This window comes from Mus caroli, chromosome 4, assembly GCF_900094665.2.
Source record: "Mus caroli chromosome 4, CAROLI_EIJ_v1.1, whole genome shotgun sequence".
Lineage (NCBI taxonomy): Eukaryota > Metazoa > Chordata > Mammalia > Rodentia > Muridae > Mus > Mus caroli.
Genome location: NC_034573.1, coordinates 4924859 through 4951348, shown reverse-complemented (window position 1 = coordinate 4951348; position 26490 = coordinate 4924859). Strand labels below are relative to the sequence as shown.

The window sequence follows — 26490 nt, the reverse complement described above, 5'->3', positions numbered from 1 at the left end:
CCTACCTTGACTTTTTGCTGGATTTGGGTTTTGGCGTGACAGTTTTTGCTTTCTTTTCCTTTGGCTCTTTGGGGATCTTCGGGGCTTTTGGGGTCTTGGGCTCTTTCTTCTCCTTCGGCTCCTTCGATTCCTTCGGATCTTTTTTGACCTTCGGCCTTTTCTTTTTCTTTTTTTCTTCCTGGGACACATCCAGTGAGTTCCTGCGCAGTTCTTGGTTTTCAACCCCACCAGGGAAGTCATCTTTACCAAAACCTTTACTGGGATCCCCTGCAGCAATGTGGTTGTTTTTCTTTTTCTTCTTCTTCTGCTGTGGCTGCTGCTCTATCGACGGAAGGTAATCGTCGCTCTTCACTAGCTGAGCATTCTGTCCGCTGACCTGGGTCATATCCGGCACTGGCTTCTCTAGAAAGGGCTCCGATGGAGAATGCTAAGAGACACAAATGGGACTGAATTAGTCTCATTCTTCACGGTGAAGAAAGGAACTGGGAGTCAATGGCTGATGGTCCTATTCTATACTCAAGGAAGCAACATCTACAAACTAAGGGTAACAGGATTCACCATTTTTCTCTCAGCCTAGAGACATATGAGTTTCTTTAAGGGGAATGCTCTAAATGCCAGTTCATTACTATAGAAAAGCACTAGTGCAGGAAGGGAAAGAGGCTACAGAGCCAGACATTCCACACCTTTTCAACTGCAAGAACACACAGGGCAAGAAGTAAAATGAAAACACAAGCTCAGCCTCAGAGGCCTCTCTCTGAATGAGGGGGGCGGGGAGGACTCAAAGACACAGATAGAGTACAAAGAACAAGCATATCCAACATTGAAAGATTCTAGTACTAAAAAGATAGAGCTAAGTACAATACAACCTTTACAGAGTACACAGGTCATATCTGGATTAAATAACATTAAATTGTCTAGATTAAAATGTCACGTGAAAGAATGATTTTGCATTGGCTAAGTTTCTTGAAGTAATTAGAAATGTGGACAAACTTTTCCCTAACTTCTTGAAGCCAGATGGATGGGTGGATGGATAGATGGATGGATGGATGGATGGATGGACAGATGAAATCAATGCTGACATTAATTGGGGGGGGAGTACACATTAAAAAATACTGACAAATAAGATGAGATGCTGAGAAGTCAAGTGAGAACAGAGTAAATAACTCCTGCACAGAGTGACCTCAAAGCCCAGGACCCAAGACAGGGCAGCGACAGCGCAGGTGCATCATCCATTCAGCAAACAGCAGCGGCACAGGGGTGCAGGCGCATCATCCATCTGACAGACTGCAGCACCTGAGAAATCTTCACATTTCAAATGAATAACTGAAAACGTCCCATCCGCAACCTTCAGTCATCCTCTGCCTTTTCCCTATATTCCTGAGAGCTGAGTGATCTTCCAACAAGCCCAGCATTGGCTTCATGGCCGTAACATCACTATATTCCCACACCAGGTCTCTGGACTAAGATGAGGAACCTTCCAGTTTCACAGTTGGGGACAATGACACACTAACGTAAAGTAACCTGCCCGAGGAAACAAAAGTCATAATGGAACCAATATCAAAGGTGATACAACTTATAACCCACAAAAACAGAGCAGTGTAGGGCCCAGGCTTAGTCCACAGACTCAACACAAAGGAAGGTGAGAAACTCACGTTTAGCACAGTTTACAGAAATCACAACTCAACATAAAATATTTATGGCTGCATATCTTCTGCCTATAGTGAGTTTGTGTGTCCATATACCTGAATCTACAAGGAAATTGTAGTAACTTATCTCTGTCTTTCAGAGAGAAATTCCAGAAGATAATGTGGCTCCCTAGGGCCACACAAGGACTGCAGGTGACACCTGAATGTAGTCTTCCTTCATCCAATGTCTTAAAACTTCAGCCATCTCCTAAAACCTTACACACAGGAGTATTTCTAGAGAGGCGCCTCAAGTTTCATCCTATCTCCAAGGGGCTCCATGATCATCTCCAAAACAACACGACAAACTAAAACAAGCTTATGAATGTAACTCACCATTCCAACCACAGCCTACCCTGGCTACTCTAATGGCAATTACACTTTCTGGGGAAGTCATTTCCCCCACCCAGAGTTCAGCTTCTCCACTTGTTAAGTTTCTTTCCAGTATGGGGTGAGCTGGGCATATAGCTTATAGTTAGAGTGCTTGCCTAACAGGCACAGGCCCTGGTTGTGATCCCCATCATTCTAAAAGCAGCAGCAGCAGCAGCAACAACAACAACAAATTGGTTTAAGACCAATCTTAAAATATATGTTGCCCTTTTTTGGTCACAGCAAAGAGGAAATGAATTCAGAAAGGCATGTCAGAAGTCAGAGGTGAGTGCACCGTGGGAGGAGAAGCAGCACTCCGACACACACTCGCACACAGCTCCCACACGGACAACAACGTGTGGTTATATCTACCCCATCTTCCAGACAGGAAGTATGTTCTAGGAGGTGATGAGGCAATCAGGAGTCACATAAGGGAAAGAGGTGAGGTGTTTCCTAAACCTAGCACTTCTTTGATGCCAACCCACTCCTCTTGAAGCCTTCTTTCTAGAAAAGAAAAAAGTGGAGCCGACACTGAACTGACCAAACCCTGAAGGGTCACTACTGGCCTATATTCCCTTACAAACATTCAGGGACCCAAGCAACCTAAGCCCCTGCTACTAGCTGAGTTAGTTGATTTGATTTCAACTTTTCTACATGCAAACAGCTCAAGTTCAGTTAATTGCATTTCCTAATGTAACTGAGTAGGAAGACGACACAGCTTTTCTGCATGGAGGACAGAAATGAAACTTTTTTGGGAGAATCTAGCATTCAAAAAATAAAAGAAAAGTTATTCCTTAAAAGCAAGGGAAAATCGGAGGGATGGCTCCAATGTAGTACTTACGATGGGAGGGCTATGTACCCATCTTCAACCTGCATGGCTTCCACTCCAGTTACAGAATACCAGTGTCCCCTGAGAGCTTTCCCAGCGCACATGTATGAATTAAAAAGAGCAACACACATACACACACACAAAATAAAAACACAAAAAAAGCTGAAAATTCATCTATACATGTTAGCATACAAATCACTTTAGATGCTTCTTTTATAAATAAATGAGGCCATAAATTAGGGACTCTGTAAAAAATTTAATCTCCCACAAGGAGGGGAAAAGTAAAGATGGAACACAGAAACGTATTAATCTCGTCTGCTCTGCGGCAGAATTGTTTTGGTACTATCTGAAGGAGGGCGGGAAGGTGCTCAGGGAAATGCGTGTTTACCAGACCTACTTCTCCTTGAATCTTTTAGAGGGAAGCTGTTTTTGTAAACATTTAACAAAGAACAGATGGTCTGCCTTAATCATGTGGGGTAAGAAAAAAAAAAAAAACCTGGAGCTCCCAGTAAAACCCTGACAGTCCCTCAGGCCCCCCACTTCCCCGGCTACCCCCACCAAATGCTTGGTACAGTCTTCTCTAATGCTATTTAATTTTACAGCAGACATTTTCCCATCAATCCCCACTGCCTGACAGGTAATCAATGCCATTAACATCTGATATTACCATATAGGCCATTCCTAAACCTCTCATTTATTAAAGCGAAGGTGAGGGATTTTAGATACCACGCAGACTTCACATTCTGACACCGTTCATGATATTCCTTTTGACATACTGTGGTGTCTGTAAGAAGTACAGTATGGACTCTTGGGTCTTAAAACAGCTGACTGATATTTAAATGATAAGTAAAACTGGCCCAAGGTGTATGCTTTGTATAAAGAAAAAATTCAGTTGTATTGGTTTAGCCCTTAACTCTTCTGCCGACAGTGTACCACCTAGGAAGTAAGCGCTTGCACAGAGCTGCAGAAGGGCCAGATGCGCACTGTCAAAGGCCAGCCAATGGGGAAGCAAGGGCAAATCCCTCCGCTATGTCTAGTCAAACTTAGGAAGCAGCGCAGAGGAGACCGTGGAAAAGTGTAGAGGAGAGATTTCTGGACTGTTTTAAGTGTGCTTTCTTTCTAAGGTCTTTCTAGCTTTAAAAAAGCTATCTTCTTTTCATATTTTGCCTTAATTATAAGCAATATAGAGTCATAGCACCAACATACAACACATACAATTTCTAAAGCTCACAGTACTTCACATACGGTAGGCCTGTGGGTGAACGCTTATTTGCAAACAAGCATACATTTACATATCTGAATTTACACATATGCAAACAAGTACAGATTCCGAGTAATGCTTCACAAAAGAAGAGCCAGGACTGGCTGGACCATGGAGAGACTATGTCTGCCAACTTGTACCCCCCGCAAATTAGCTATGGAGAGGCATAAAGAGCCATCGGAGCTCTCAGAGACAAGACATCTGCTAAGGAAGTGGCCGCCAATGGGAACTTGGTAGCAAGAAACATGGGCTCACGACACAGCCAACCATGGTTTAAACTGTTTGCAAACTACAAATTAGTCACATAAGGTGGAAATGCACTTTATGACCCTTTTTTGAAATGTTTTTGGACACTCTGAACTTTTGGTTTTGTCTCCCCTGGGCCTTGGATCCTCTACACTCCCTTAAGAAAGTAAGCCTGGTATCAAATCTGAAGTTCTACCTTTGGGCCAAAATATAAAGATCCAGAGCACACAGCAAGGGTTCAGTAAGTGCTACTGAGACTTTTGGGGTGAAAGTTAATTTTTAAAACTGCACTTGTTATCAGGAGGCTAATTTATTCATTCAACACATATGTAAACAAATAATAGAAGCGCGGGGACATGGGGCGGGAGAACTCAAGCTGAGATACATGTTCATCTGTCTGCCTCTGTCTCTCCTTTCTCCCCCCTCACGGGTACGGGTGGGTGTCTGTGCATTTGTTTTATAACTTTCGGTTGGGGACAGGATCTTGCACATTGCCCAGGCTGCCCTTGAACTTGTGATGCCCCTGCCTCAGCCTGATGGTTACCTGGGATTACAGGAAAGAACTGCTGGGCCTGGTGTCTAAATGTGGATAGGTTCACCGTACAAACCAGCTGCTTAAGAGCTATGAATGTGCAGGCAGCCATGTTGGAGACGTTTCAAATGGGATGCAATCTTCAGCATACTGAGTGACGAGTGGGCCAGGCCTGGGGGGCTGGAATGTGCTGTCTCTCCCATTTACTATGTGTGAAGGCCACAGCAGAGGCAGAGGCCAGCAGCACTGTGTCTCTCCTTACTAGCCTCAGAGCTAGAAGCAGGAGGCAGAGCTTTGTCCCCTGTTCTCTGATTCGAATACTCACCACCCACAGCCATCCTTGCTTTTCTTCTCTGACCCCTGACTGGGGCTGCATATTGTACTCCCCTACAGCTTTGGGAGTCCCTGAGAGTCAGGTACAGGCCCACGTTCTAGTCCCATGTCCAGCCAGCACTCCTGGGGGCAGGGGGTAAGCAGTCCCAGGCCACTGTACTGAGTCAAATTTCTCTTTCAACCATTTACAGTCAGTTCATTCAGCATGCTTTGGGCTCTACTAAGCCACTGATGTGCCTCCTCTCTTCAGCCTTGAAACAGCCCTCTGAGGCTGAAGAAGTAGATGTTGGAACTGCCACTTTGTCTGTATGTGTGTGGTGGTGTAAAAGTTTTAGAATTATCTCACCAAAGCCATGGGGTTGGAAAATGGTGAGGGATAAGGCTTTCATTTTAACACCAATGGGACAGCTGTGCTTGCTACTGACCTCCAGGAGGCACTGAAGCATGTTAGTCACTGCCAAGATGGTGGCCCTCAGCTACAAGAGTAGCTGTACAGTCCAGCTCTGTTGTGGTCACCATGACTCTAAAACCCTAACCCTGGACTACAGGATGGGTGGCTCTTAATTAAATACAAAGTTGAATTTTTTTTTGCTTCAAAGGGCCAGGGGAGAATTCTAGTTTAGCTCTGAACCAAAGCTTTAGAGTATATTAAATATCACTAACTTTTCACCCCAGTGCAGAACCAGAGTGAACACTGCTGTTTCTATGGCTCGCTGAAGTGACCACTCTTCCCCGGCACTGCTCTTAGATCTCCCTGTCAGAGAGGAGGGCCATTCAATTCAGCAATGAGCGGAACATTCCCTCCTCTCCCCACCCCCAGGGCCATTTCAATTCTGTAGGGACCAGGAAAAGACAAGTTAGCTCCCTGCCTCCCTGCCCTGCCTTGAAAACTCTCCCCAGATCCTAAAGGATAGACCTGCGTGTGTCTTACTCATCTACTACAGTCTATCTCTCTCGGGAAGGACTCTAAACCCACCCTTTCCTCCCCCTGGTAAGCCAACTGCTATTTCTTAGGGAAAATGCAAAACTCATAGAGTTGAAACAACCTGCACACACACACACACACACACACACACTCACACATACACACACACTCACACACACACTCACACACACACACACACTCACACACACACACTCACTCCTAGGGTACAAAGTAATCTGGTGTTAAATTGAACATGTTTTGATGTGTCTCCATGGCTTCAGAAATGTTTGGAAAAATTAGCTTAGTTGTTTATGTGAGATCTGAGTGCTGTTCCCCCACGTGATTCCCGTTCAAAACCAGTGCACAGGTAAGCAGAATGTGTGCAGGCTGGACCACCTCCTTCCTGAAAAGCCCTTTTGGTAAGAGAGGTACAGGGGTGGCAAAATTGTCTCTGCGCCATGGGGAAGACACAAACCACACACGCACACCCCAATTCAAGATCTATAGGAAAGCCTAGGAGTTTGCATCCTAATGAAAATAATAATAATTTTTTAAAGGGTCCATGTTAATAAGAGTAATAATTTTCTGTGTTGCCTGGGCCAGAAGAGCAGGCATGGCCACTGTTCCACAGGAGGGACATCTTAGGGGAAAGTGGGGTGCACGGCTCTGGCTGCTCATGAGGAGAGCAGAAGGATGGACCCATTACAGAGCCCTGCCACACAGGGCTTTGCTTTCAGCTCCTTATTCGCCATCTCTGGGCTGCTGACAGCAGCACCCTAGACTAACCCCATGGAGCCTCTCCTCTCTTCCTCCTGCCCTCTCCTTAGCACTCATGACTGAGAATCCACACCACGTCACTTCGTCAGCACTAAGGCTCTCCCTGTTCCACAACCTGTGCCTGAGTCTGGCCGTAAACAAGCACTCCCCAAACTCCCATGGCTGACAGTGCTCAGATGCAGTGAAACACTCTTGTATGTGCCTTCAACAAAGCCTCCGGGTTGGTCAAAATATTTCACACACACACAGACACCAGGGAATTCTATTCACAGACAATGAAGACAAAGGTCAAACTTACATACTTAAAAAAACAAAATGAATCCAGTGCATTAAGCCCCTGGTGCACACTTGACAGCATGCTCTGCCGCCACTGGTACATTCAACAGCAAGTTTGCTTTTTAAAAAGGAAAGGTATAGAGTTTGGCCCCAGAAAAGCAATTTACGCTGCTTACGTGTGTTAATTAAAAAGTATAATATTAAATAAAAAGCAACCTACTCTGCTATTCTTATGGCTTTAAAAACTCAAACTTCAAAGAATGACAACAGGTCTCTTAGTAACACTGACCAATACCAGGGCTTTTGCAGAACTGGGAGTTTTTGAAAGGGGGAAAAATTAGAGGATTTAGTGATAAAGTTAATTTATAGACTCTAGACAAGTTCCCCACAATTCGAAACTGGGAATCTAGCATATTTAGCTCACAATAAATGCTTAATGATAGACTACTGTGGCCTATAAAAACTCACTCGCATGTTGTGGGAGGCAGAACTCTTAAGACTGCCCCATTATCTCTAAGTGTGGCAGGACCTTTGACTTCCAACTAAAGGTGAAAAGGATGTCACAGGTCTGATCAAGGTGAGAAATCACTGGTTTGGGGTTACCTCAAAGGGGTAATTACCCTAGGCAAGTCTGCCTTAAATCAGAGAGCCTTTTAAAGAGGAGGGAAGAATCTTATCTAGGCTGTGAAGAAGCCGGTGGCCATAGTAGAGGGGGGAAAAAAAAACTGGTAGGCATAACTTGCAGGGGCTAAGGGTAGCTCTGAAAGACACCCAGCAACACTGTCCCAGGTAGCCATAAGTACTTCTGCCCAACCTGAATGGAGCTAGCGGGAAGATTCCAGTGAGAAACTCCACCTGAGCTCTGCATCCTGGAGAGCCCTGGGTGGCCTCAGGTAAGCCATGAAGTGTGTGGTAACATGCCACACAGCACTACACGCGTTCAAAGAAGTACCTCCCCTTATTTCTAACCTGCACTTCCCTCTTTTTGGTTTATTTCCCCGAGGATCCTTCTTCCCCTGTGAGATAGCTCACACCTTGACCACACTGCAGAGTTCCCTGTGTCTCTGTAAAGACGCTATGCTGAGGGGCCATTGAGTGCGGTCATACATTCTCTGATTCACTAATGGAGAATACATCCAAAGGGGACAAAAAACTCGCCCAAGTCACACAAAAAACAAAACAAAACAAAACAAAACAAAAAGGAGACAGGACTGACACCAGGCGGTCTTCTCTGCAAAGCCCACATTCTCAGCTCAGTGCCAACTGCCTCCTTACTGTTGGCCATGACTCCCATCAGGTCCTCCTGCGACAGGCAAGGGAAGCAGGGTGTAAGGACGTCCTGTGCAGGGCTGCCCAGAGGCCAGTGGCTCCCACGACACTACTCAGGGTCACAAGGAGATTAAAACAAAACAAAACAACTTTCCTTTCAACTTACAACACACACACACACACCTTTTTAAAGAAAGTTTGCTGCACATTAGAAACAGTCTGTTATACACTTACAGAGAACTCCGTCCCCATGGCTTCTTCCAGCTGGAATTACACACAAAACAGAAGATACCAAAGCAATTAAGTATTTTATAAACACTGCTGAGGGGTCAAAAAGAGGGAGGTTCATTCACTGACTAATAACGCAGTAATAAACAAATAGCAATGTTATGCAACTGAGAAAATTATTATAATTGAATCTACACAGCTGGGCAAGGAGAGAGGCCGGCTGTGTAGCTCACATATGTTTTGTGTGGGTGGGTTTGTATTTTAGAATTGTTTGGATTTGAGTCCTTCTTAGAGTCAAGACTCTGTTCTCTTCTCTGAGGGCCACCCTATCACTGTGAGAGCAGGAGAGGCTCGCCCGCCTATGGAGACGTCCCACTAATTCGTTGCTATTTTCACAACAGAGAAGTAAATGTGAGCATGACTGGGTAGGGAGCTAAACTTCGCCGCAATGCACTCGTGGCACAGCTAGAGAGGTGTCATCTCTGTGCACAGCAACGTGAATAATGAATGACGGTAGCCTGCTAGCACACTGGAAAAAACGTTCAGAACAAACTGGCTGTCCACATTTTAATATTTGGCTTCAATGAATTATTAGAGCTTCCATCACGCTTTGGAATTTCCTCATCATAGAGCTTATATTTTTGGCAACAGGAACCAGCAGACAAGCAGAGAGAAATACCTCAAGGACCACATTTACATTTAAGTTGATGTTTCAGCTAAAGACAGAAGAGTAATCTGTGTGTGTCCATCAAATTCTTGAAATCCCAGTGTTTGAACCAGAAGCGCTGTACTCTTGGGATCAAGGAACCGAGGGACCCACCACTGTTCTATCAACTAAATACAGCTTCTATCCAAAGCAAAGCGAAAGTAAGGTTCTATGAGCGGGGAGAGGGTTGAGATTGAGATTCTAGTGAGACTCGGCCCTGAGTACCACTGGAATGTCTTCTTAATTAAAGGACTAACTCAGAACAAAATTTGTGATCTATGTCATGTTCTCATTTGCATAAAACCCAACTAACTTAGAACTCAGATAGCTGATTAGCTAACTGTGAGGGCAGAGGTACACATGTATCTTCAACAGGCACACATTTTACATCAATGATATCTATTTTTATGAGATAAAAGTACTAAAGCTTTAATGGTGGCAATTAAAAGAGCCCAGAGTTTGAGTAGCTGGATGGCTGAGTCACAGACCTTTTACCTATAATGGGTCCCATTATATCTCTGAGCTCAGTTTGAGGGAGTAAAAGAGGAACAGATTTTTAAATACAGTTATAAAACAGCAGTACCCTTTGAGTCGAGCTGCTGGAGTTTAAACAGCTGTGTAGGTCAGCCTGGTCTTAAGACAGCATCCACTCAGCAACACCCTTGGCTTCACTGAGATACTGTGTCCACCTGAAAATATTTAGCACTGAGTAATCTATTTCTATGCTACCTTCACTACTACTGTGTTGAAAATATAATATTTCAGGTGACTTCTGATAAGGTATTTTCACTTTGCCTAAAATACCAACACCTGTATTCTAACGTTCTCATTTAAAATATAAATGTAAGAGGGAAAGGAAAAGAAGATTGATATTCACATTAAGAGGAGTTTTAAGCAATATTTATGTGTCGATATTGTTACACAATCTTCTCAAGGTGGTTTGCCACTGTTGGGTTAGAGATGTCAAAAGAAGCACTTGTACGATGGGCACAGGTGATTTCAGAGGAAGCATTAGTGAAGTTTCTCAGGCAAACAAAACCAAAATTAATCTGAAGATCTATGAAGACTAGATTAAGATACATCAGAATTGGAAACCTAAGTGAAACCTTCCAGTAATATGTATTTTTTTCCACTACAAAAGCAAAACTTGGGTGAGAGGAGACAAGGGAAGAGATATCCAATTACAGTATATACTTCTATGAAAAGTCACACGTAACACTAGGCCATGGACAGTGACGAACTCAAAGGTGCAGAAGAAAAACTCTGAGAGGCCCCCACCGGGCCTCCATTCCTCCCACGGGGTTAAGTCTCAGTTCAATACGATATGTATAAAATGGTACCCATTATGCCCAGAATAATAAGGCTTGGGTAGACAAAATCCATACAGGTTGTGAACTGAGAAGTCCGACACCCTAATGACTAATCCTCAGAGAGGAGGAGAAGCAAAAGGCACTGAAGGCCCCTGAGGCTGCCCGGCCTCAACCCCAGCAGAAGACCAGATGCGGTCAGGAGAGTAGGTGGAGAAGGTTCACTGGGAAAAGCTCTAGTGAGACCTTGGAGGCTGGACACTGGCCTTGGGACATCGTGACCGGGAAGCCTCAGGCTCCCAAATTCTTCCCAGCACACACAGAAGAGCCAGGGGCATGCAGCAGAACCAGGAGTGAGACCCAGGGCACAGTAACACTGATAAGCACCGGCAGGTGCCCAGAGCCTTGGAAGCCTTCCGTACAGCCAAGGCTATCCCTATTCTGGTCACTTTGACAGAGGACCCTTGCAGCAACTCTGTAAAGGAGTGGTTTAGAAGTCTGCCTTGGGGAGTAATTTAGATAGCTATCTCCTCCAAACGGATCCACCAACCTCCTCTTTCGTGTGTGTGCCTCCTGCATGGCCAGTCCTCCCCATCTGCACAGCCTTCTGCCCCGTGGCGTGCACATCTTCCTCCCACTCTCACCCGCTTCTCTCTTCCCCTGTAGACAAGAGTCCTTGAAAGAGCAACGACATTTGCTGTCTTCACTTCCTCTCCTCCAGTGCTCTTCAGTCTGCTCTAACCACATTAATATTCCACAACGCTTCTCTCTCCATCTCTCTCTCTCTCTCTCTTGCCAAGGTGACCCCACCCCCACCGGCTGGCTCCTCAGCTCACCTGACCTACCAGCAACAGCCCACACAGCTGCTCACTCTGGCTGCCTCTTCCAAGCCGGCCAGGATGGCCCTTTCCCTCCTTCCCTGCACTTTCTGCCTGGCTTATCCTTCCCACCTGTCACTTCTGTCACTTCTGCGGTGCTCCAGTCTCATCTCTACCATGTTTCCAAGTCCGCATAATACCTCTAGCCCGGTGCTTTGCAAAGTCCTGCCTCCAGCTCAGACCTCTACCCTAAGCTGTGGGCCCCTCTCTCCAACAGTCCTGCCCAATATCCACTCTGACATGGCCACAGTCATCTGAGAGAGGGGAGGAGAAACTTCCTGGTTCTCTATCCACCTCCAGGACCCAGAATTGTCATCTGGTTCTTATTGTAATATTTTCCCAACAGTTCTATAGATTTGAAATTTGTAAAACCCCAAGCGAGGGAGGGACTGCACTGATCCATTTTCTTAGCTGGATCCTCTCACCCGCATGGCTCCCCTCATTCGTGCTGTCTAGAATTTGTCTCTTTACTCTCTTAGGTTCTGACAGCACTCATGAGTCCATCCTTCACAGGACAGAGCCAGGTGCTCATTTCCCAGGAAGACTCCAGGCTGCCTGGTGACATCTCAGGATCTGCACACTAAAGTCACCTCCCTCAGCTAAACTGACTTCCACACCTGGGTTTCCTGACCCTCCCTCGACCTGGCTCTGTCCATTACCAGTTAACCCTTGCCTCCCCCAAGTCCTCCAGGGAACATGAGTCATCCATGTCTCTGCAGTCCAGGCCTGGACAGAACTGCTTCTCATTCATCTCATGGTTCTGAAGCCCCATGAGTTTTTCTGAATGACCACTATCAGTGTAAATGGACTAGACTTCTGCACAGTCCACCTACGGTTCCCTGCCAGCTACACTTAAGTCAGAATCCCCCAGCACCAAGGGTTAGGGCCTTGCCTGTGCTCCGTTCCAGCTGGCCACCGGCCCCTTCACCCATGTGCCACCATGGCAGTCACACCAAGGCACTTTGCTCTTTCCCAACCTAGAGCTTGGACAGACGGAAGCAGTCTCCAAACCCTCTCCATAAGTCCACACTTGCTCTGCAACATTCAGTTCACTCACTCCACTCTCTTCATGGGGCCTTCCCTGATCTGTACGGGCAGGGCCAAGGACCTCTCAAAGCCAAGGACCTCTCAGCATACCATACTGCCTGACTTCTGACACCTTCTGATTCTCTGCTCCCTGAAGGATGGGAGGATGGACAGGAGCATGGAACACAGATGCACTCCTTAGGCTGAGTACTGCAGAGAACATCAAGTCTCACCACACCATCAGGTATGAGCACAGATGTCCCCCCTCAGCCCTCAGTCTGGGTCCAGCAACATCTCTCATGCTCTCTGTGCCTCTGGTACCCAGCCCAGAGAAGTAAACATTTAGTTGAGCAAAAAGATTCTTTTTTGTTTGTTTGTTTTGTGGTTTGTTTGTTTTTTTTTTCTTTTCTTTTTTTTTTTTTTGGTTTTTGTTTTTGTTTTTGTTTTTGTTTTTTTTGTTTTTTTTGAGACAGGGTTTCTCTGTATAGCCCTGGATGTCCTGGAACTCACNTTTTTTTGTTTTTTTTGAGACAGGGTTTCTCTGTATAGCCCTGGATGTCCTGGAACTCACTTTGTAGACCAGGCGGCCTCGAACTCAGAAATCCGCCTGCCTCTCCCTCCCAAGTGCTGGGATTAAAGGCATGCGCCACGACCGCCCAGTGTTGATGTGTAAATGAGGGCACACTTTATTAGCCTTTGGGTCTGGGAGCACGGAGCTGTGCACTGATAAATTGCTACCTCGCCCTTTCCACCCGGCTCAAGCTTCACCTGTCTCCCCAGCCCCACAGATAACTTGGCGGCATAAAGTGTGGATTTATGGAGCAACTCCGCAGACTTACTATGGCTACACTTAGTTTTTGTCATGCAGACCAACCACTAAGTGATAACTGGGATTTTTCTTAAAAGGATAAAAAGCTAATTTCTGTGCCCTTATTTCTGGTTCTTGTAAAGAGACTAGCACATTGTAAATGAACAATGTGGTGACTGGAGACTGAATGGGTGCATAGAAATGGAACAGAAGAGCACCCTGCGTGAGAGACTTGACAGATAACTCCCTACAGTAACCATGATCCCTTCACTCCTGAAGAGACAGACTGCCTTACAGAGGCACCCTGCCTCAACAGAGATCCGGAAGCGGTCTCAGAATTTCATCCCCTAACAAGGTGCAGACCTTTTTCTACTGTAGCTGAACTACAATGAGCATACTTTTTTATTAATACCAAAAATGGCTTGTAATTGTTCACGACATTAAAATTAAAAAGGGCTGAGAGGGTACAGCTCAGTGATAGTGTAGTTATCTAACAAGTCCCAGGTTCCATTCTCTGAAGAGCTCCTGCGTGCGTGCATCCCTCCCTCTCCCCTTCCTGCTCCCTGTCCCCCTCAGGACTATAAAGCTTTTCCTTGATCCTTCAGCAAAAGGGTAAGGCATGTGTGAGAATGCCCAGGAGCTCCTATCTCTGGCCACAGCCCTCGCTGGGTTGGGGTGGGTGCCTATTTCCTGGAGCTTAAGGTAGAGCAGGGCAGGAGCAGAGCAGGACTGACTGGGAGGGACAGCCCCAGGGCGTTCACAGCACATCAGCTCCTTTTCCCAGGACTCTAGAGCCGGGCCCACAGGGCCCCAGGAGGTAGCTAGGGTCTACTTGCATGGAGTCCATTCCTGCAGCATGGACTTCAGTGTGACTCCTCAGCTCACCCCCTTGCCTTGTTTCCTGAGAGCATAAACCTCGAGCTTTTCGCCTGAATTCCTCTAAACTGACCACCACTTGCCTCATGAACACAGAGAAAGCACGCCAATCTTCCTGTCCTGTCCTGTCCTGTCCTGTCCAGCTATCAGCCCTCACCTTCTCTCTACCCTTACAGCCACGTCTCTTTGCTACGGCCCATGTCATCGGCTGCATGGGTTCTTGAAGCAGTCCAGCCCAGAGTACAACAGATGTGCCACAAGCATAAAAATCACAACACATATCAAATACTCAGGGCAAACAGACAATCAAAACAAACAAAAACATCATTTTATATATTAATTGCTATTTGTTGAAATGACAACAAGTACTTAACGTTAAAAATATTTTGTGTATATTTGGAATTAAATAACATATACTATAATTAAATAAACAATAAAATATACTATACATATGTATAAACTAAATAGACTATATACATATTTTATATACACACACTAAGATTCGCCTGTTTGACTTTGTGCTTTTAACATGACTGGATGATTCTGTTTCACATCCTGTTTGCACAGCACAACACCACCCATGACCATTCACAGGTTCTGTGCTAACCTCACTCAGCACTCCTGTCTCCTTCAACCTCAACCAGACTCTTCTTCCAGGGAGCTACCATGTTTCATTGGCTCTGGGTTCACCCTGGCCATTTGGAAAATCAGCAAGGACCCTTCCTTTCAGTAGGACGTCCCTGACACCACCCCCAAAACACCCTGCTAATAAGCACACTCCATATCCAAATTCAGACAGACTCTGTGTGCTGTGCCCTGTGAATGTGATGGCACAGACAATGGGCACAAGCTCTGGCCTCACTCCACTTTGAACACAATGGCGAGGATTAGGTCAAGGATACTAGCAGAATCCAATAGCAAGAGCTACTGCAACGATATAGCACTAACTGCAACAGTAACTTACGGACAACTGCCATGGGCCAGCCATGGCCCACCACTGGCATCATCTGAGTCCTCTACATCATCATCAGGTCCACGTACAACTCTCATTTTAGAGGGGAGAAACTGAGACCCAGAAAAACGACATTTAATTCTACCACATCTTCCTAAATGACAGTCTGGGCTCCGTCACCATGTTCTTTACTCCCATGTTACACTGCCATTCATGCCTGGTGAGCTGCTAACAGTAGTCACTACCCAGATAGTGTTGACTGACTCAGGCAGGCAACAAGCCTAGATCTGCGTTCCCTGGGAGGCAGGCACAGCCTTGCAGAGAGAGAGATTTCTAATTATGGGTGCATGCTCTGGACTGAGGGCTCTGGAGGGAAAACATTCTAAAAACAACAACTGGTTCACCAGGCCAAGGAGACATGGAAAGATCAGGCACCAGGAGGGCAGGACTTGGCTTATTCCTGGTCTCAGTCAGCCCTGAACTATCCTTAGCATCTTTGTGTGAAGGGACATCAGTGTCCTGGTCCCCGACAGGTACCTTCAGGCAGAGCGGCTTGGCCAGCACCAGGCTGAAGGCTTCTGAAGACCCTGCCTACTCACCTAACAAATGCAAACATCTACATTTTAGGAAAATCATGAGAGGATGTGCAGAGTTTGTTTTCACGGTCACTTTGGCAAGATTTGGAATCACCGCTGGGCATGTTTGTAAGAAAGGACAACACGCCCTGAATGTGCGCAGCAGCATCCCACAGACTGGGAGTAAATGAAGAGGAGGAAGGGGAAAGCACCCGTTCAGCAGCATCCGCATGGCCCCAGTGGCTGACTGTGGAGACGATAAACTCGGCCACCTGAGTATCCACTGGCAAGCCTTCCCTGCCCTGCCATGACATATTCCATCTCCTTCCAACCCTGAGCCAAAAATAAACCCTTCTTCTCTTAAGCTGCTTTCGTCAGTTATTTGATCACAGCACAAGAAACGCAATGCAGAAAACATTACATAACTCTGGAGGTTGGGGGGTGTAGGGTGTGGCCATAGGGTCTAAAGCAGCAGGACTTTTATATCAGGATGTGGGGAGGGGGCAGGTTAGGCAAATGTAACACCAGTGGACTACAAAACACCTTTATTGTAAAGATAAAAGCTGAGATTTTAAAAGAAATTCTTATGTCGCCAATTCAAGGGCCACTGTAACCTCCCCGTTTCCCTATCTGCCCCCAAACACCTCAGTTTATTCTTCACGTTATTAGCATGGCAGAAAAGTGGGGCACACAAAGCACACTGGTCTGACACTGAGGTCCCCTAGGACCATCTGGCTTTTCATCCTGACTGTAGGATTTCTCCTATTGTGCTCTGTAAAGAAGAGTGGCTACTTGCTTGTCAAATGAACAACCACTCATAAATACTTTCACATACTTTAAGACTGGTGATTTCTTTATGCTGGGCCTGGTGGAACTCAAGAGGATTAAACACAAGACTCTTAAGTCTGAGGCCAGTCTGGACTAGAGACAGTGAGACCCTGGCTCACAAAAAGTGGGGGCTGGGGGGCTGGGAACTGGTTGCTTTGTATGTGTAAAGACTGCAACCGTTGAAAGAGTGGGAGTGGAGACTGAAAGCTGACGGTCTTTGTGTCTGTGACCTATACACGTGCACAGATGGGCACACAGGCAAAGGCCAGAGCAGGACATTAGGGGCCTTCCTCTATTGTGTCTTACTGCCTTGAAGCCACAGTCTCTCATTTTGGCTAGGTGGGCTAGCCACTGAGTCCCCCATTGGTGACCTGTGCTGCAATGCCAGTCAAGGCACAGGCAGCCATACCTAGCTCTTTACACGGATTTAAACTCGGATCCTTATGCTTGCATAGCAGGCACTGTAACTGACCCTACGCCTTGGTTGTGATATTGGTCATAATAACAATTAGCTAGGAGCATTGCTGTACCATGAGCTTCTGGACAGAATTCATCATTAGCAAGGTACTACAAATCTCATGCCTACAACCTTCTGCCTTATAAATACTGAGATTACAGACGTGCACCACCATGCTTGGTCTACAGGTGAACTGGCTAGCTCAGACTCAGAATTCTGTTATAATTCAACAACAACAACAAAAACATGGATTCAAGTGAGACCGTGAAGTGGCTGACCTGTAAAACCAACCTCGCTAAGAAGCAGTCTTCACCCTAAAGGCAGAGACCACCTGATACAATCAAGTGAACTCCAGCCTGGAAGCCATTCAGCACATCAGTCCCTAGACACACGCTGCCTTCGTTCCTTCCCAGAGAAGGCTAATTGTACAGAAGCTAATACTTCAGACAATTCTCATATTCTACATTATGGACAGGAGGAAAGAAACCTTGAGGGCAGCACCCAACACAGAAGGCTCCAGCTTAGAAACACGGAAATGAGAACACCACTGAAGGGTTCAGCATTCAAAAGGCCACCTACGGAAATGTTCCCAGGGGTCAGCTTTGATGCCACTCAGAGGCTTGTAGCTGTCATCCGAGGGAGGGCAGCAGCATCTTGAGGTGGCAGAACTGAGCAGTGAGGGCCCTAGTTTGGCAGGCCCAGAAGTGAAAGCACTGGGACCTGAGACAATAGTCCAGAAGGCCGGAGAGATCGGGCAATAGGAGGCAGGGGCATAGCCCCACTGGCATAAATCTGGGAAGATAAAACCTGCATTGTAATGTAGACTCCAGATATAGATATGCTGGGGGTGGGGGTGTGTAACATACCCACCAAGGAAAGCTGCAAGCATGAAATAGAACTAGCCCAGGAGACCATCGGCGTCTGCTGCTGCTGCTGCGGAGCTAACAGGGCTTCTAAGGCTGCTGACTCCCAGCTGATTCTGTCACTAACCCCAGATGCCAGAACTGTGCCTACAGGGCTTGGTGTCTGCACTCCTGCCTGCAGTCTTGCTTCTGTTCAGTCTTTCCTGCTACCTTCCCTCTCCTCCCTACTACAGTGGACACGTTTATCCATCACCGCTCTAAGTAGAAGAATACAACTTAGTCTTCTAGTTTATAGGCTCACAGTTCAGAATGCCTTGAGTCTCAGAAGAAACTTGGGATGTGTGTAATTATGGACTTCCTCATGTAAGTGGGTGCACAAATGCATTTGGGTACACATGCTGATCATGGCATAGTTTTTGGGTGTCTTCCCTGGGTTCTCTGTTTATCAGAGACAAGGTCACTTATTGAATCCTAAATTAGCTGAATATCTGGCTAGCCCAGCTGGCCAGTCAGCTCAGAGATCCTCCTGTCTTGCCTCCCCCATGCTGGGGTTACAGATACTCTCCACAGCAGCTGGTTTATACAAAAGTTCTGGGAATCAAATTTAGGTCCTCATAGATGCAGGCCAGGCACCTTATTGAGGGAGGCATCTTTGGCCCCTGAGCTTTGGACCTTTAAATAGTGTTAAGGCTATTAAAGATTACAGGCAATTTTGAAATCAGCATGAGTACATCTTGTATTAGGAGGTACCATGAGCTTCTGAGAGCCACAGGCTATGATTTAAAAACAAAACAAAACAAAACAAAACAAAACAAAACAGTATGCTCAAGCCGGGCATGGTGGTACACACCTTTAATCCCAGTGCTTGGTAGGCAGAGACAGGTGGATCCCTGTTGAGTTTGGGACCAGGGTGGTCTACAGAGCAAGTTCTAGGCTAGCCAGGACCACACAGAGAAACCCTGTCTCAAAAAAGAAGAAAAAGGTATATTTAGGTATCAAGTTGATAAAGGACTTAGTAATTCTGACTGTTAACTTGATGGAATTTAGAATTGCCACAGAAATTCATTGTCTGATTTTATCTACAGGTTTTCTCCAGAAAGGTTTAACTCACGAAGGAAGACCCACTGTGAATATGGATGGCAGCATCTGTGGGTTCAAGTCCCTGGCTCAATAACCCAAGAATGGGGGCTAAGCACCAACAGTCATCCCTCCATCCCTCTTTGCTTCCTGACTGTGAACACCTCTATTCTGTTTTACCTGCCCACTTTCCAAATAAAAATATATTTTCTGTTGTGTAAGGAAAGCTGTTTGGTGCTAGGAATTTTCTCTCAACTGTCTGTAGAATGTACACTTGGTAGATACTTGGGAATCCCCGACATTCTTTCAGGGCCTCTGTAACACACACAGTTTCTTTATAACATACAAGGACATGGCCTGTCTGTTCCCTTGCACTGGCACCAACACAATGATACATATGCCACTGCTACCACCAGGACAGCACACGGTACAGGTACATCACTCCTATGGCTACAAATCTGTACTTGGGAAACGAACGGAGCTGACTTAAGAACGCCCTGGACGACACAGGAAAAATTGATTTTTAAAAATTACTCATAATGATTTTTGATCTTTTGCACGGAGATTATGAGAGTCCACATGGAACAGAACAGCTACACACAGGAGCAGGAGGGCCACCTCCTCAGCATGTCCTCCATGCTTGGCTGGAACTGAAGAGGCTGCCCATCTTCATGGAACATTAATTTGAAAGGATGAAAGGCAAGTTGAAGAGATTCACACTCAGGAATTTGCCAGGCATTGTCTTGAAATAAATTCTCCCTTCAAAGAAGCTAACTAACACTGTGTACTTACAGTATATAAATATAAACTTTTAAGCAAAAAAATCAGAATTTTGCAAACACCTGTGGACTTCATTCACAAATACCCATTCTTCGTTTCTGACTGTAAAACCCGGTCTCTCTGCACGAAGCCCTTATTTACAGCCCTAGAGCTGGGCCTGTCCTGCTTCCATGCATTTTCAATCTTCAAGTACTTCTGATAAACTTTTTAAAATGTACACTGAATTCAGAAGATGAACACTGTCCAATGAAATGTTTTCAAAATAACGTATGTTACAGAATCAGGGATGAGTATGAAGGCACTCAGAAGTGGGCACAGCCCCACACACTCTAATTAACAGTCTATAAATCTTTAATTGGTATGGCATTATCCCCCACATTCCCACTGACACTTAAGAGTCCAGGTGAGTCAAGCACTTGTAGAGTTTTGGAATATCTATAATTATCTCCTCCTCTCATAATTACATGTGTGTGAGGGCTGATAACTTTCACATATCTCAACCAAAACAACAGCCTGAAGCAGCAGACCCAGGACCCGGCTGCCTCCTAGAAAACAGGACATTAATCATTAGCAAAAATATTAAACAATGATCCTCTGCTATTCTGTCTTTTGTTGAAAATAGTTGTTTTTGTTTTCAGATGTTACCTGTGGTAATGTAATGGTTTATTTTAAGTAAATTAATTTTTATTTCAATTTCCGCAGTTCTAATCTCTGGTGTAGCAAATAACAGATGTAACGATTAAAAATACAGAGACCTTGGGATCCGTCAGGATCTAGGGAACATAAGGGTTCTGTAACTAAAACATCTCTGAGACCTGCTGCGCTAAGCTAACTCACGTGTGAATGGATGCGCAGTTCCCTCCCTGCAGACCTGAGAACTGGAGAGATGTGTGTTCTTGCTCACTCTCCTGCCTTGCTTTATCATCAGAGAGAAAGCAGAATCCATGTCCAAGTTCACTCCTCCTAGCACCAGCAGTCACTGCTGGTGCCTAACCTCTTAAAGCAGAGAAGGATTCAGTGCTGGCACACTCCCGGGAAAGTCAACCCATTTCTTTGGTCTGGTTGCTATCAGCTACTTCACTGAAATGTACTAAGGTAGCTGCCCCACTTCATAGAAAGACTCAAGTTCTCCACCTAAAGCCTGCGCTGAACGCCTGCAGGCTAAACCTGTGTGGGCGCACAGCAGCTCCCTCTGGCCACAGTACACTGAAGAGCCTCCTGACCAAACGCTTTGAACATGGGTCAGGGGCCACACTGGCAGCTGGGGTACTTTTCTTTACAGGGCGAAGACATGAACAGATAAACAGCACTGGAGACACCAGTGCCTCTTCTCTTTGGCCTTCCAACCAGGATAAAGAAAACGCTAGAGAGGCCAGGTGGGCATCCAGGAGATGTGGCTCCTCTGCTCCTGTCTGCTGCCCCTTTCTTCCCACAATCCTTATCTTCACCAGAATGTCCTTTCTTGTGCCCCCAGTCTTATTACAGTTCATGGTCCCAAAGTATAAGAACCCCAGTTTCATTCATCTCAAAAGAGCCAAGCAGCATTGTCGTTAAAAAAATATCCAAGTGGGCCTCACTCCATCCAGTCAGCAGAGGCTGTTTAAGTGAGATATTGGTTGCTGCGCAGATGAATACATTAACATATTAATGCAAACATAAAAATAAAGTCAGAGATTTTAAAACTTTAAAAATTCTTTTGGCAGATAATAGAGTTTAAAGACTTTTGCTCTATCAATTATGGGTCTGGACCCTGTGCTGACACAAGTTACAGCTGTTAGCACATGCATGCACTTACTACAGTTTGAACGGTTACACAGACCTTACAGTGCACTCCTTAAACCATCCCTGTGTGTCCCAAGAGCTTCCTAACAAGAGGCAGCCACAGGCCACTGTCCTAGACACCTCCAAGAGCAGCTCCAGGGCCTGACAGCACAAAGAGCCCACTCATTTCTCAACAAAGGAAGCTGGACCTAATGTCTCTGCCCTGGAGGCTGGCTGGAAGCTTGGGAGGCTGGGGGTACGGAGTACGGGGCAGCTCATCCAGGTGGGAACAGGGGTCAGGAATTCAGCCGCCATAACATCCTTCTTAGGGGCGCTCCTCTCCAGCAACAAGATTCAAATTGGTATTTTCAACTTTCTAAAAAGTGAGATTTATACAACATAAAACCAAGCATTTTGCACTCAGCTACAACCTGATCACATACAACTCACAAAAAATCTGATCACATACAACATGCTCACAGAACAGTGATAGTCTTTTGCTGACCTAAGACCTGTCAAATGATTCTCTCCTGACTGAAGTCAGAAGGCCAGCAATCCTGAAGAGCAATGCCTCTGTACCTGCCTTCGTTTTCAACGCTTCATATTACACATGTGACTAAAATGCTTTAATAACCTTCCAGAGTATCACCTGCACCTGGTCATGGGTTTTGTTTTGTTGTTGTTTTGTTTTGTTTTGTTTTAAAGAATTCCATGGTAAACAGGAGCCAGCAGGATTAACTTGGTTACCCGCCTATAGCTAAATGAGTTGAGTTAGCAGATGGTGTGTTGCCAACCATAGCCTATCACTAGCCCTGGGGCTTAAAGACAGGAAGAACTTACTGTGTTCAAAAATAAATAAATGAAAACTAGGAGCATAAAACTTACACTAGATATCTATACCATTAACTTTTTAAAGTCCTAATATTAACTGTGACCCACATCTTACTTTCCGGCAATTAAAAATAAATAAACAGTTGTTTCGTTATACTTGACTGGCCCTTAAAAGAAAGCGAACATTTTAAATAACAGCTAAACAAAGTGACTCCTTCAGATCCTGGGTCTCATTCAGCTTCAAGGATACAGTATCCATGTGTGGCAGCAGCCACCAAACTCGGGGTAGTAAATAAAGACGGCTTCATCAGAAAGTGCACACAGAGGACTAGGCCACAGGAATTCTACAAAAATCACTACTAATCTGATGTCCAAGAACAGGGCAGGCTCTTGTTCAAAACAACTCAGAAAACATGAGATACTTCTGGACAAACTTCAGTTCACAATATTACAATTTTTTCTTTTCTTAAACCTCAAATTCAGTAAAAGTATGTAACAGCCTAGAATGAAATAATTCTATAGCATTTTTATAAATATAGGGAATATTGCATTTTATACACAAATTATATAAATATTACATTTCAATAAAGCAACATATGCAAATGAACAAAAAATTTTATAAACATCTCCAATTGACAGGGAACAGAATTCCTAGTTCACTTTTATCTCAGTTTTATTAAAAATAATACTTATGATGGCCAGGCAAGGTGCCACATGCACACAGTTATCCCCAGCACTAGGGAGGCAGAGGCAGGTTCATCTCTAAATTCAAGGTCAACCTGGTCTAGGACAGCCAGGGCTACAAAGAGACTATGTTTCAATAAAGGACAAACACACACACACACACACAAATTTTAAAATGTCTAGTGCATAAAGACATTAAGAAATATGTTAAGTATATTTAAACTGTAGCACATAAACTTTGAATATGATAAAGAAAAGGCTTTTTCCCTGGATATGCTCATTATCTTTGATGGAGCAGTATTGTCTCCTGACAAACACAACACTAGACTCCAGGCCCAATTCTAATTCAAGCCCACCATGTGTGCAAAAACTTGTACAAGCCCACAAGTTATGCAAAAGCTGCGTCCAAAAATGAAATCTCACTTTTTGAAAATGTGAGCTGCCTTCATGGAGACTTTGAACTTAGCTACTACGCTGCTAAGTTTTCACACTTCTCCTGTTTTAAAGCATGTGAAGTTACTTCTTAAGGGAAAGAAAAACATGAAAAAGATCTACAGTCAGACAGCTTTCACTGAATTCCCAGCTATCCCTTCACTGTGCTTAGAAAGAAAGCCATTCATTGCACAGAGTTGATCGTCATCCCAGGCTTCTGGGGACACATGGAAGACACTAGAAGACTGGAGTGGATCATGGGAGGCTTAAGCATACACTGCACAGTGAAGACTCTGTACTACCGAACTATATACAGCAGTGCGCTGACCCACATCCAGCTCAGTGGGTTAACCTGTTGGATACAGGGATACCAGCAAAACTCCCTAGCAATATGAAACAGAATGCCAACTTAGCCTGCCACGTTGGGTTCTAAACTCTAAGAGGAGTTGCTTTCATCTCGAGTGAAACCAGGAAAACTCTAGACCGCAAATGGTATGTTATATGCATTGTTTCTTAAAATTCAGTGAGGAAAAATAAATGGAACATACACAGTAATTCCCATATACCCCTAAAATCATGAATTTCCATTTGTCTTATAAAAAAATATCTGGCCAGGTGTGGTGGCGCACGCCTTTAATCCCAGGACTTGGGAGGCAGAGACAGGCGGATTTCTGAGTTCGAGGCCAGCCTGGTCTACAGAGTGAGTTCCAGGACAGCCAGGGCTATACAGAGAAACCTTGTCTCGAAAAACCAAAAAAAAAAAAAAAAAAAAAAAAAAAAAAAAAAAAATCTGAGGAGTCTTGGCATTAGTGATGTCTTGGTTTTGAAAATGAAGTACTCATAATCTAAGTGAAAAGGTAGAGAATGAAACAAGAAAGACTTCCAAGAGCCCTCTTCCACGGCCACTGTGGCAACAGAGATGATAAAGGTATTTAACGCTTACTGAGCACTTATCGCATGTCACATGCTGGGCTAAAGCTCCACGCCACCATCTCATTTAATTCCCATAATAACTGGTACATTTATCATCCTCAGGAAACTAGAGGTTCGTGAACTAAGCACACTACATGACTTAAAAACGACTGGAGAGCCTGGGAAAATGGAGCTCTTGGTGCCCATGAAGCCCCTGCCCCACCAGCTACCTCTGCCAGGGATGAGAGGCTTGACAGTGCCACAGGCTGGGGCATAACATCAACTAGAGGGCGTCAGGTGACACCGGAAAAGAGGCATGCTGACATTTCTTCCACTTTCCTTCTTAGACTTGAGTTCACATTTAACAGAAGATCTACACGAGGTCTAGCAGCCCAAGGCTTCCACACAGAAAGCGGGTAGAAACCAATCTACAAGTCTGGATGGCTTTGATTTTATGAATAGTCTCTTAACTGTCTTTGTTTTTGCTTTCTTCATTGATTATTCCCAGAGGAAGGACTTTATTTCTATGTGAACTTTGACTTTTAACTCTCTTGTAAAAACAAAAGCTGTGACTTGGAGCTTAGTTCTAAGCTCGGATCTTTTCAAACTTAGAATCGCAAAATATTTCCTCACTGAGCTAAGTCTTCAGCCATTGTTTCCAAAGAGAGGGACAACCTACTGAATCAGATGTCAAAATTCGAAAGACACTAGACACAGGATGCACCACAGCACCTTGCTCCAGTGTGAAGACGGCTGTGTTCCTTTAACAGGACCCCCTGTCCACACAACACATGTTCAAAGGGGGAGGAGAGAGCAATGGCCCATGGGAGTGAACTACCACTTGGTGCCTTACTAAACCATCAAACGGTGCCTGCAGAAGTTTGACTTGCCTCTGTTACTCTGGGGAAACCTCCACAGCCTCCAGAAGGGATCCTTCATGAGACTGTCTCTGCAGCATGCATGCAGTCAGAAACACAGCCAGCTTATTTAAAGCACAGTAGCTGTCAGCTCCCATTTGTGGCCCAGCCCGTGCCTCCTGCTCAACTCCTGCTCGAGGACGGTGAGGACTGGGTAATGCTGCAGTCAGGTCTCCACCGCCCACATCCGGGGCTAGCCAAGGAAAAGCAGAGTCTCTTTCACACAGGCTGGCGCTTACCCCCGGGGAAGTGCTGAGCGACGGTTGCTCAGGGGTGAAGAGCACCCAGGTTCAGTGCCTAGCACCCACTTGGTAGCTCACAGTCATGTGCCATTCCAGTTCCAGGGAATATGGTGCCCTCTTCTGACCTCTGCAGGCACCAGGCACACATGTGGTATACATACAGACAGACATACATGCAGAAGCAACAACCCAAAACTCGGACTTTCAATAAAAATAAACTGTTTTAAGATAAGTTGAAGATGAAAACAAGCATATCATAGCTATGAAATAATCTCACAATTTAGTATTGTTTTAAGTTAAAAAGAATATTCAGGCTGTAAAAAAATCCATCAAGAAACATGCTCTAAAAATTGAACTTTAATTCAAATATCCTCATATTCAGTAAGAATTTTAAGTCTATCTGTTCTCTCCCTCACTGAGGAGTGATCTCGTAACCTAAAGTCCCTTCCCTCGGCAGGAAGGAGCAGGGAAACAGTCTGCAACCTCCTACCACTCAGTAAGGCAGATAGAAGCCCAGAACGTCAGTGGGTGAGACAAGATGCCTACGTACTGCTGCAAACCGGTGGCCCAGCCTATCAGGAGACAGGCAGATCCTGAGTTCTGTCCCCCACTTGGGAACTGCCTCAGGATTAGGTGTCCTTCTGAAACCGTCATAGGTTTCCCAACATGCCTCCTTGCCCTACTACCTCATCACAGCCTGTGGTTCAAACAGACAAGACAGAAAACCTACTGGGATTAGCTCACACCTTAAAGTACAAGCTTTTGCTTACACAATCCTCACTAAGGGCTTGAGAAATCTCCTGAAACCTATGATGCCAAATTACTTGCAATACAGAGAGAGAGCGAGAGAG

The 26490-nt window shown here is 45.2% G+C and overlaps 1 protein-coding gene across 4 annotated transcripts in view; it reads right to left on the bottom strand.

The window, feature by feature from the left end:
- Positions 1-26490, bottom strand: part of Chd7 (chromodomain helicase DNA binding protein 7) — a 176754-nt gene that overhangs the window by 82130 nt on the left and 68134 nt on the right. For all 4 annotated transcript variants that reach the window (XM_029475873.1, XM_021160001.2, XM_029475875.1 and 1 more), the window contains exon 3: positions 6-427. In XM_029475873.1, the coding sequence (XP_029331733.1) occupies positions 6-427 (422 nt within the window). The remainder of the gene's footprint in view (positions 1-5; positions 428-26490) is intronic.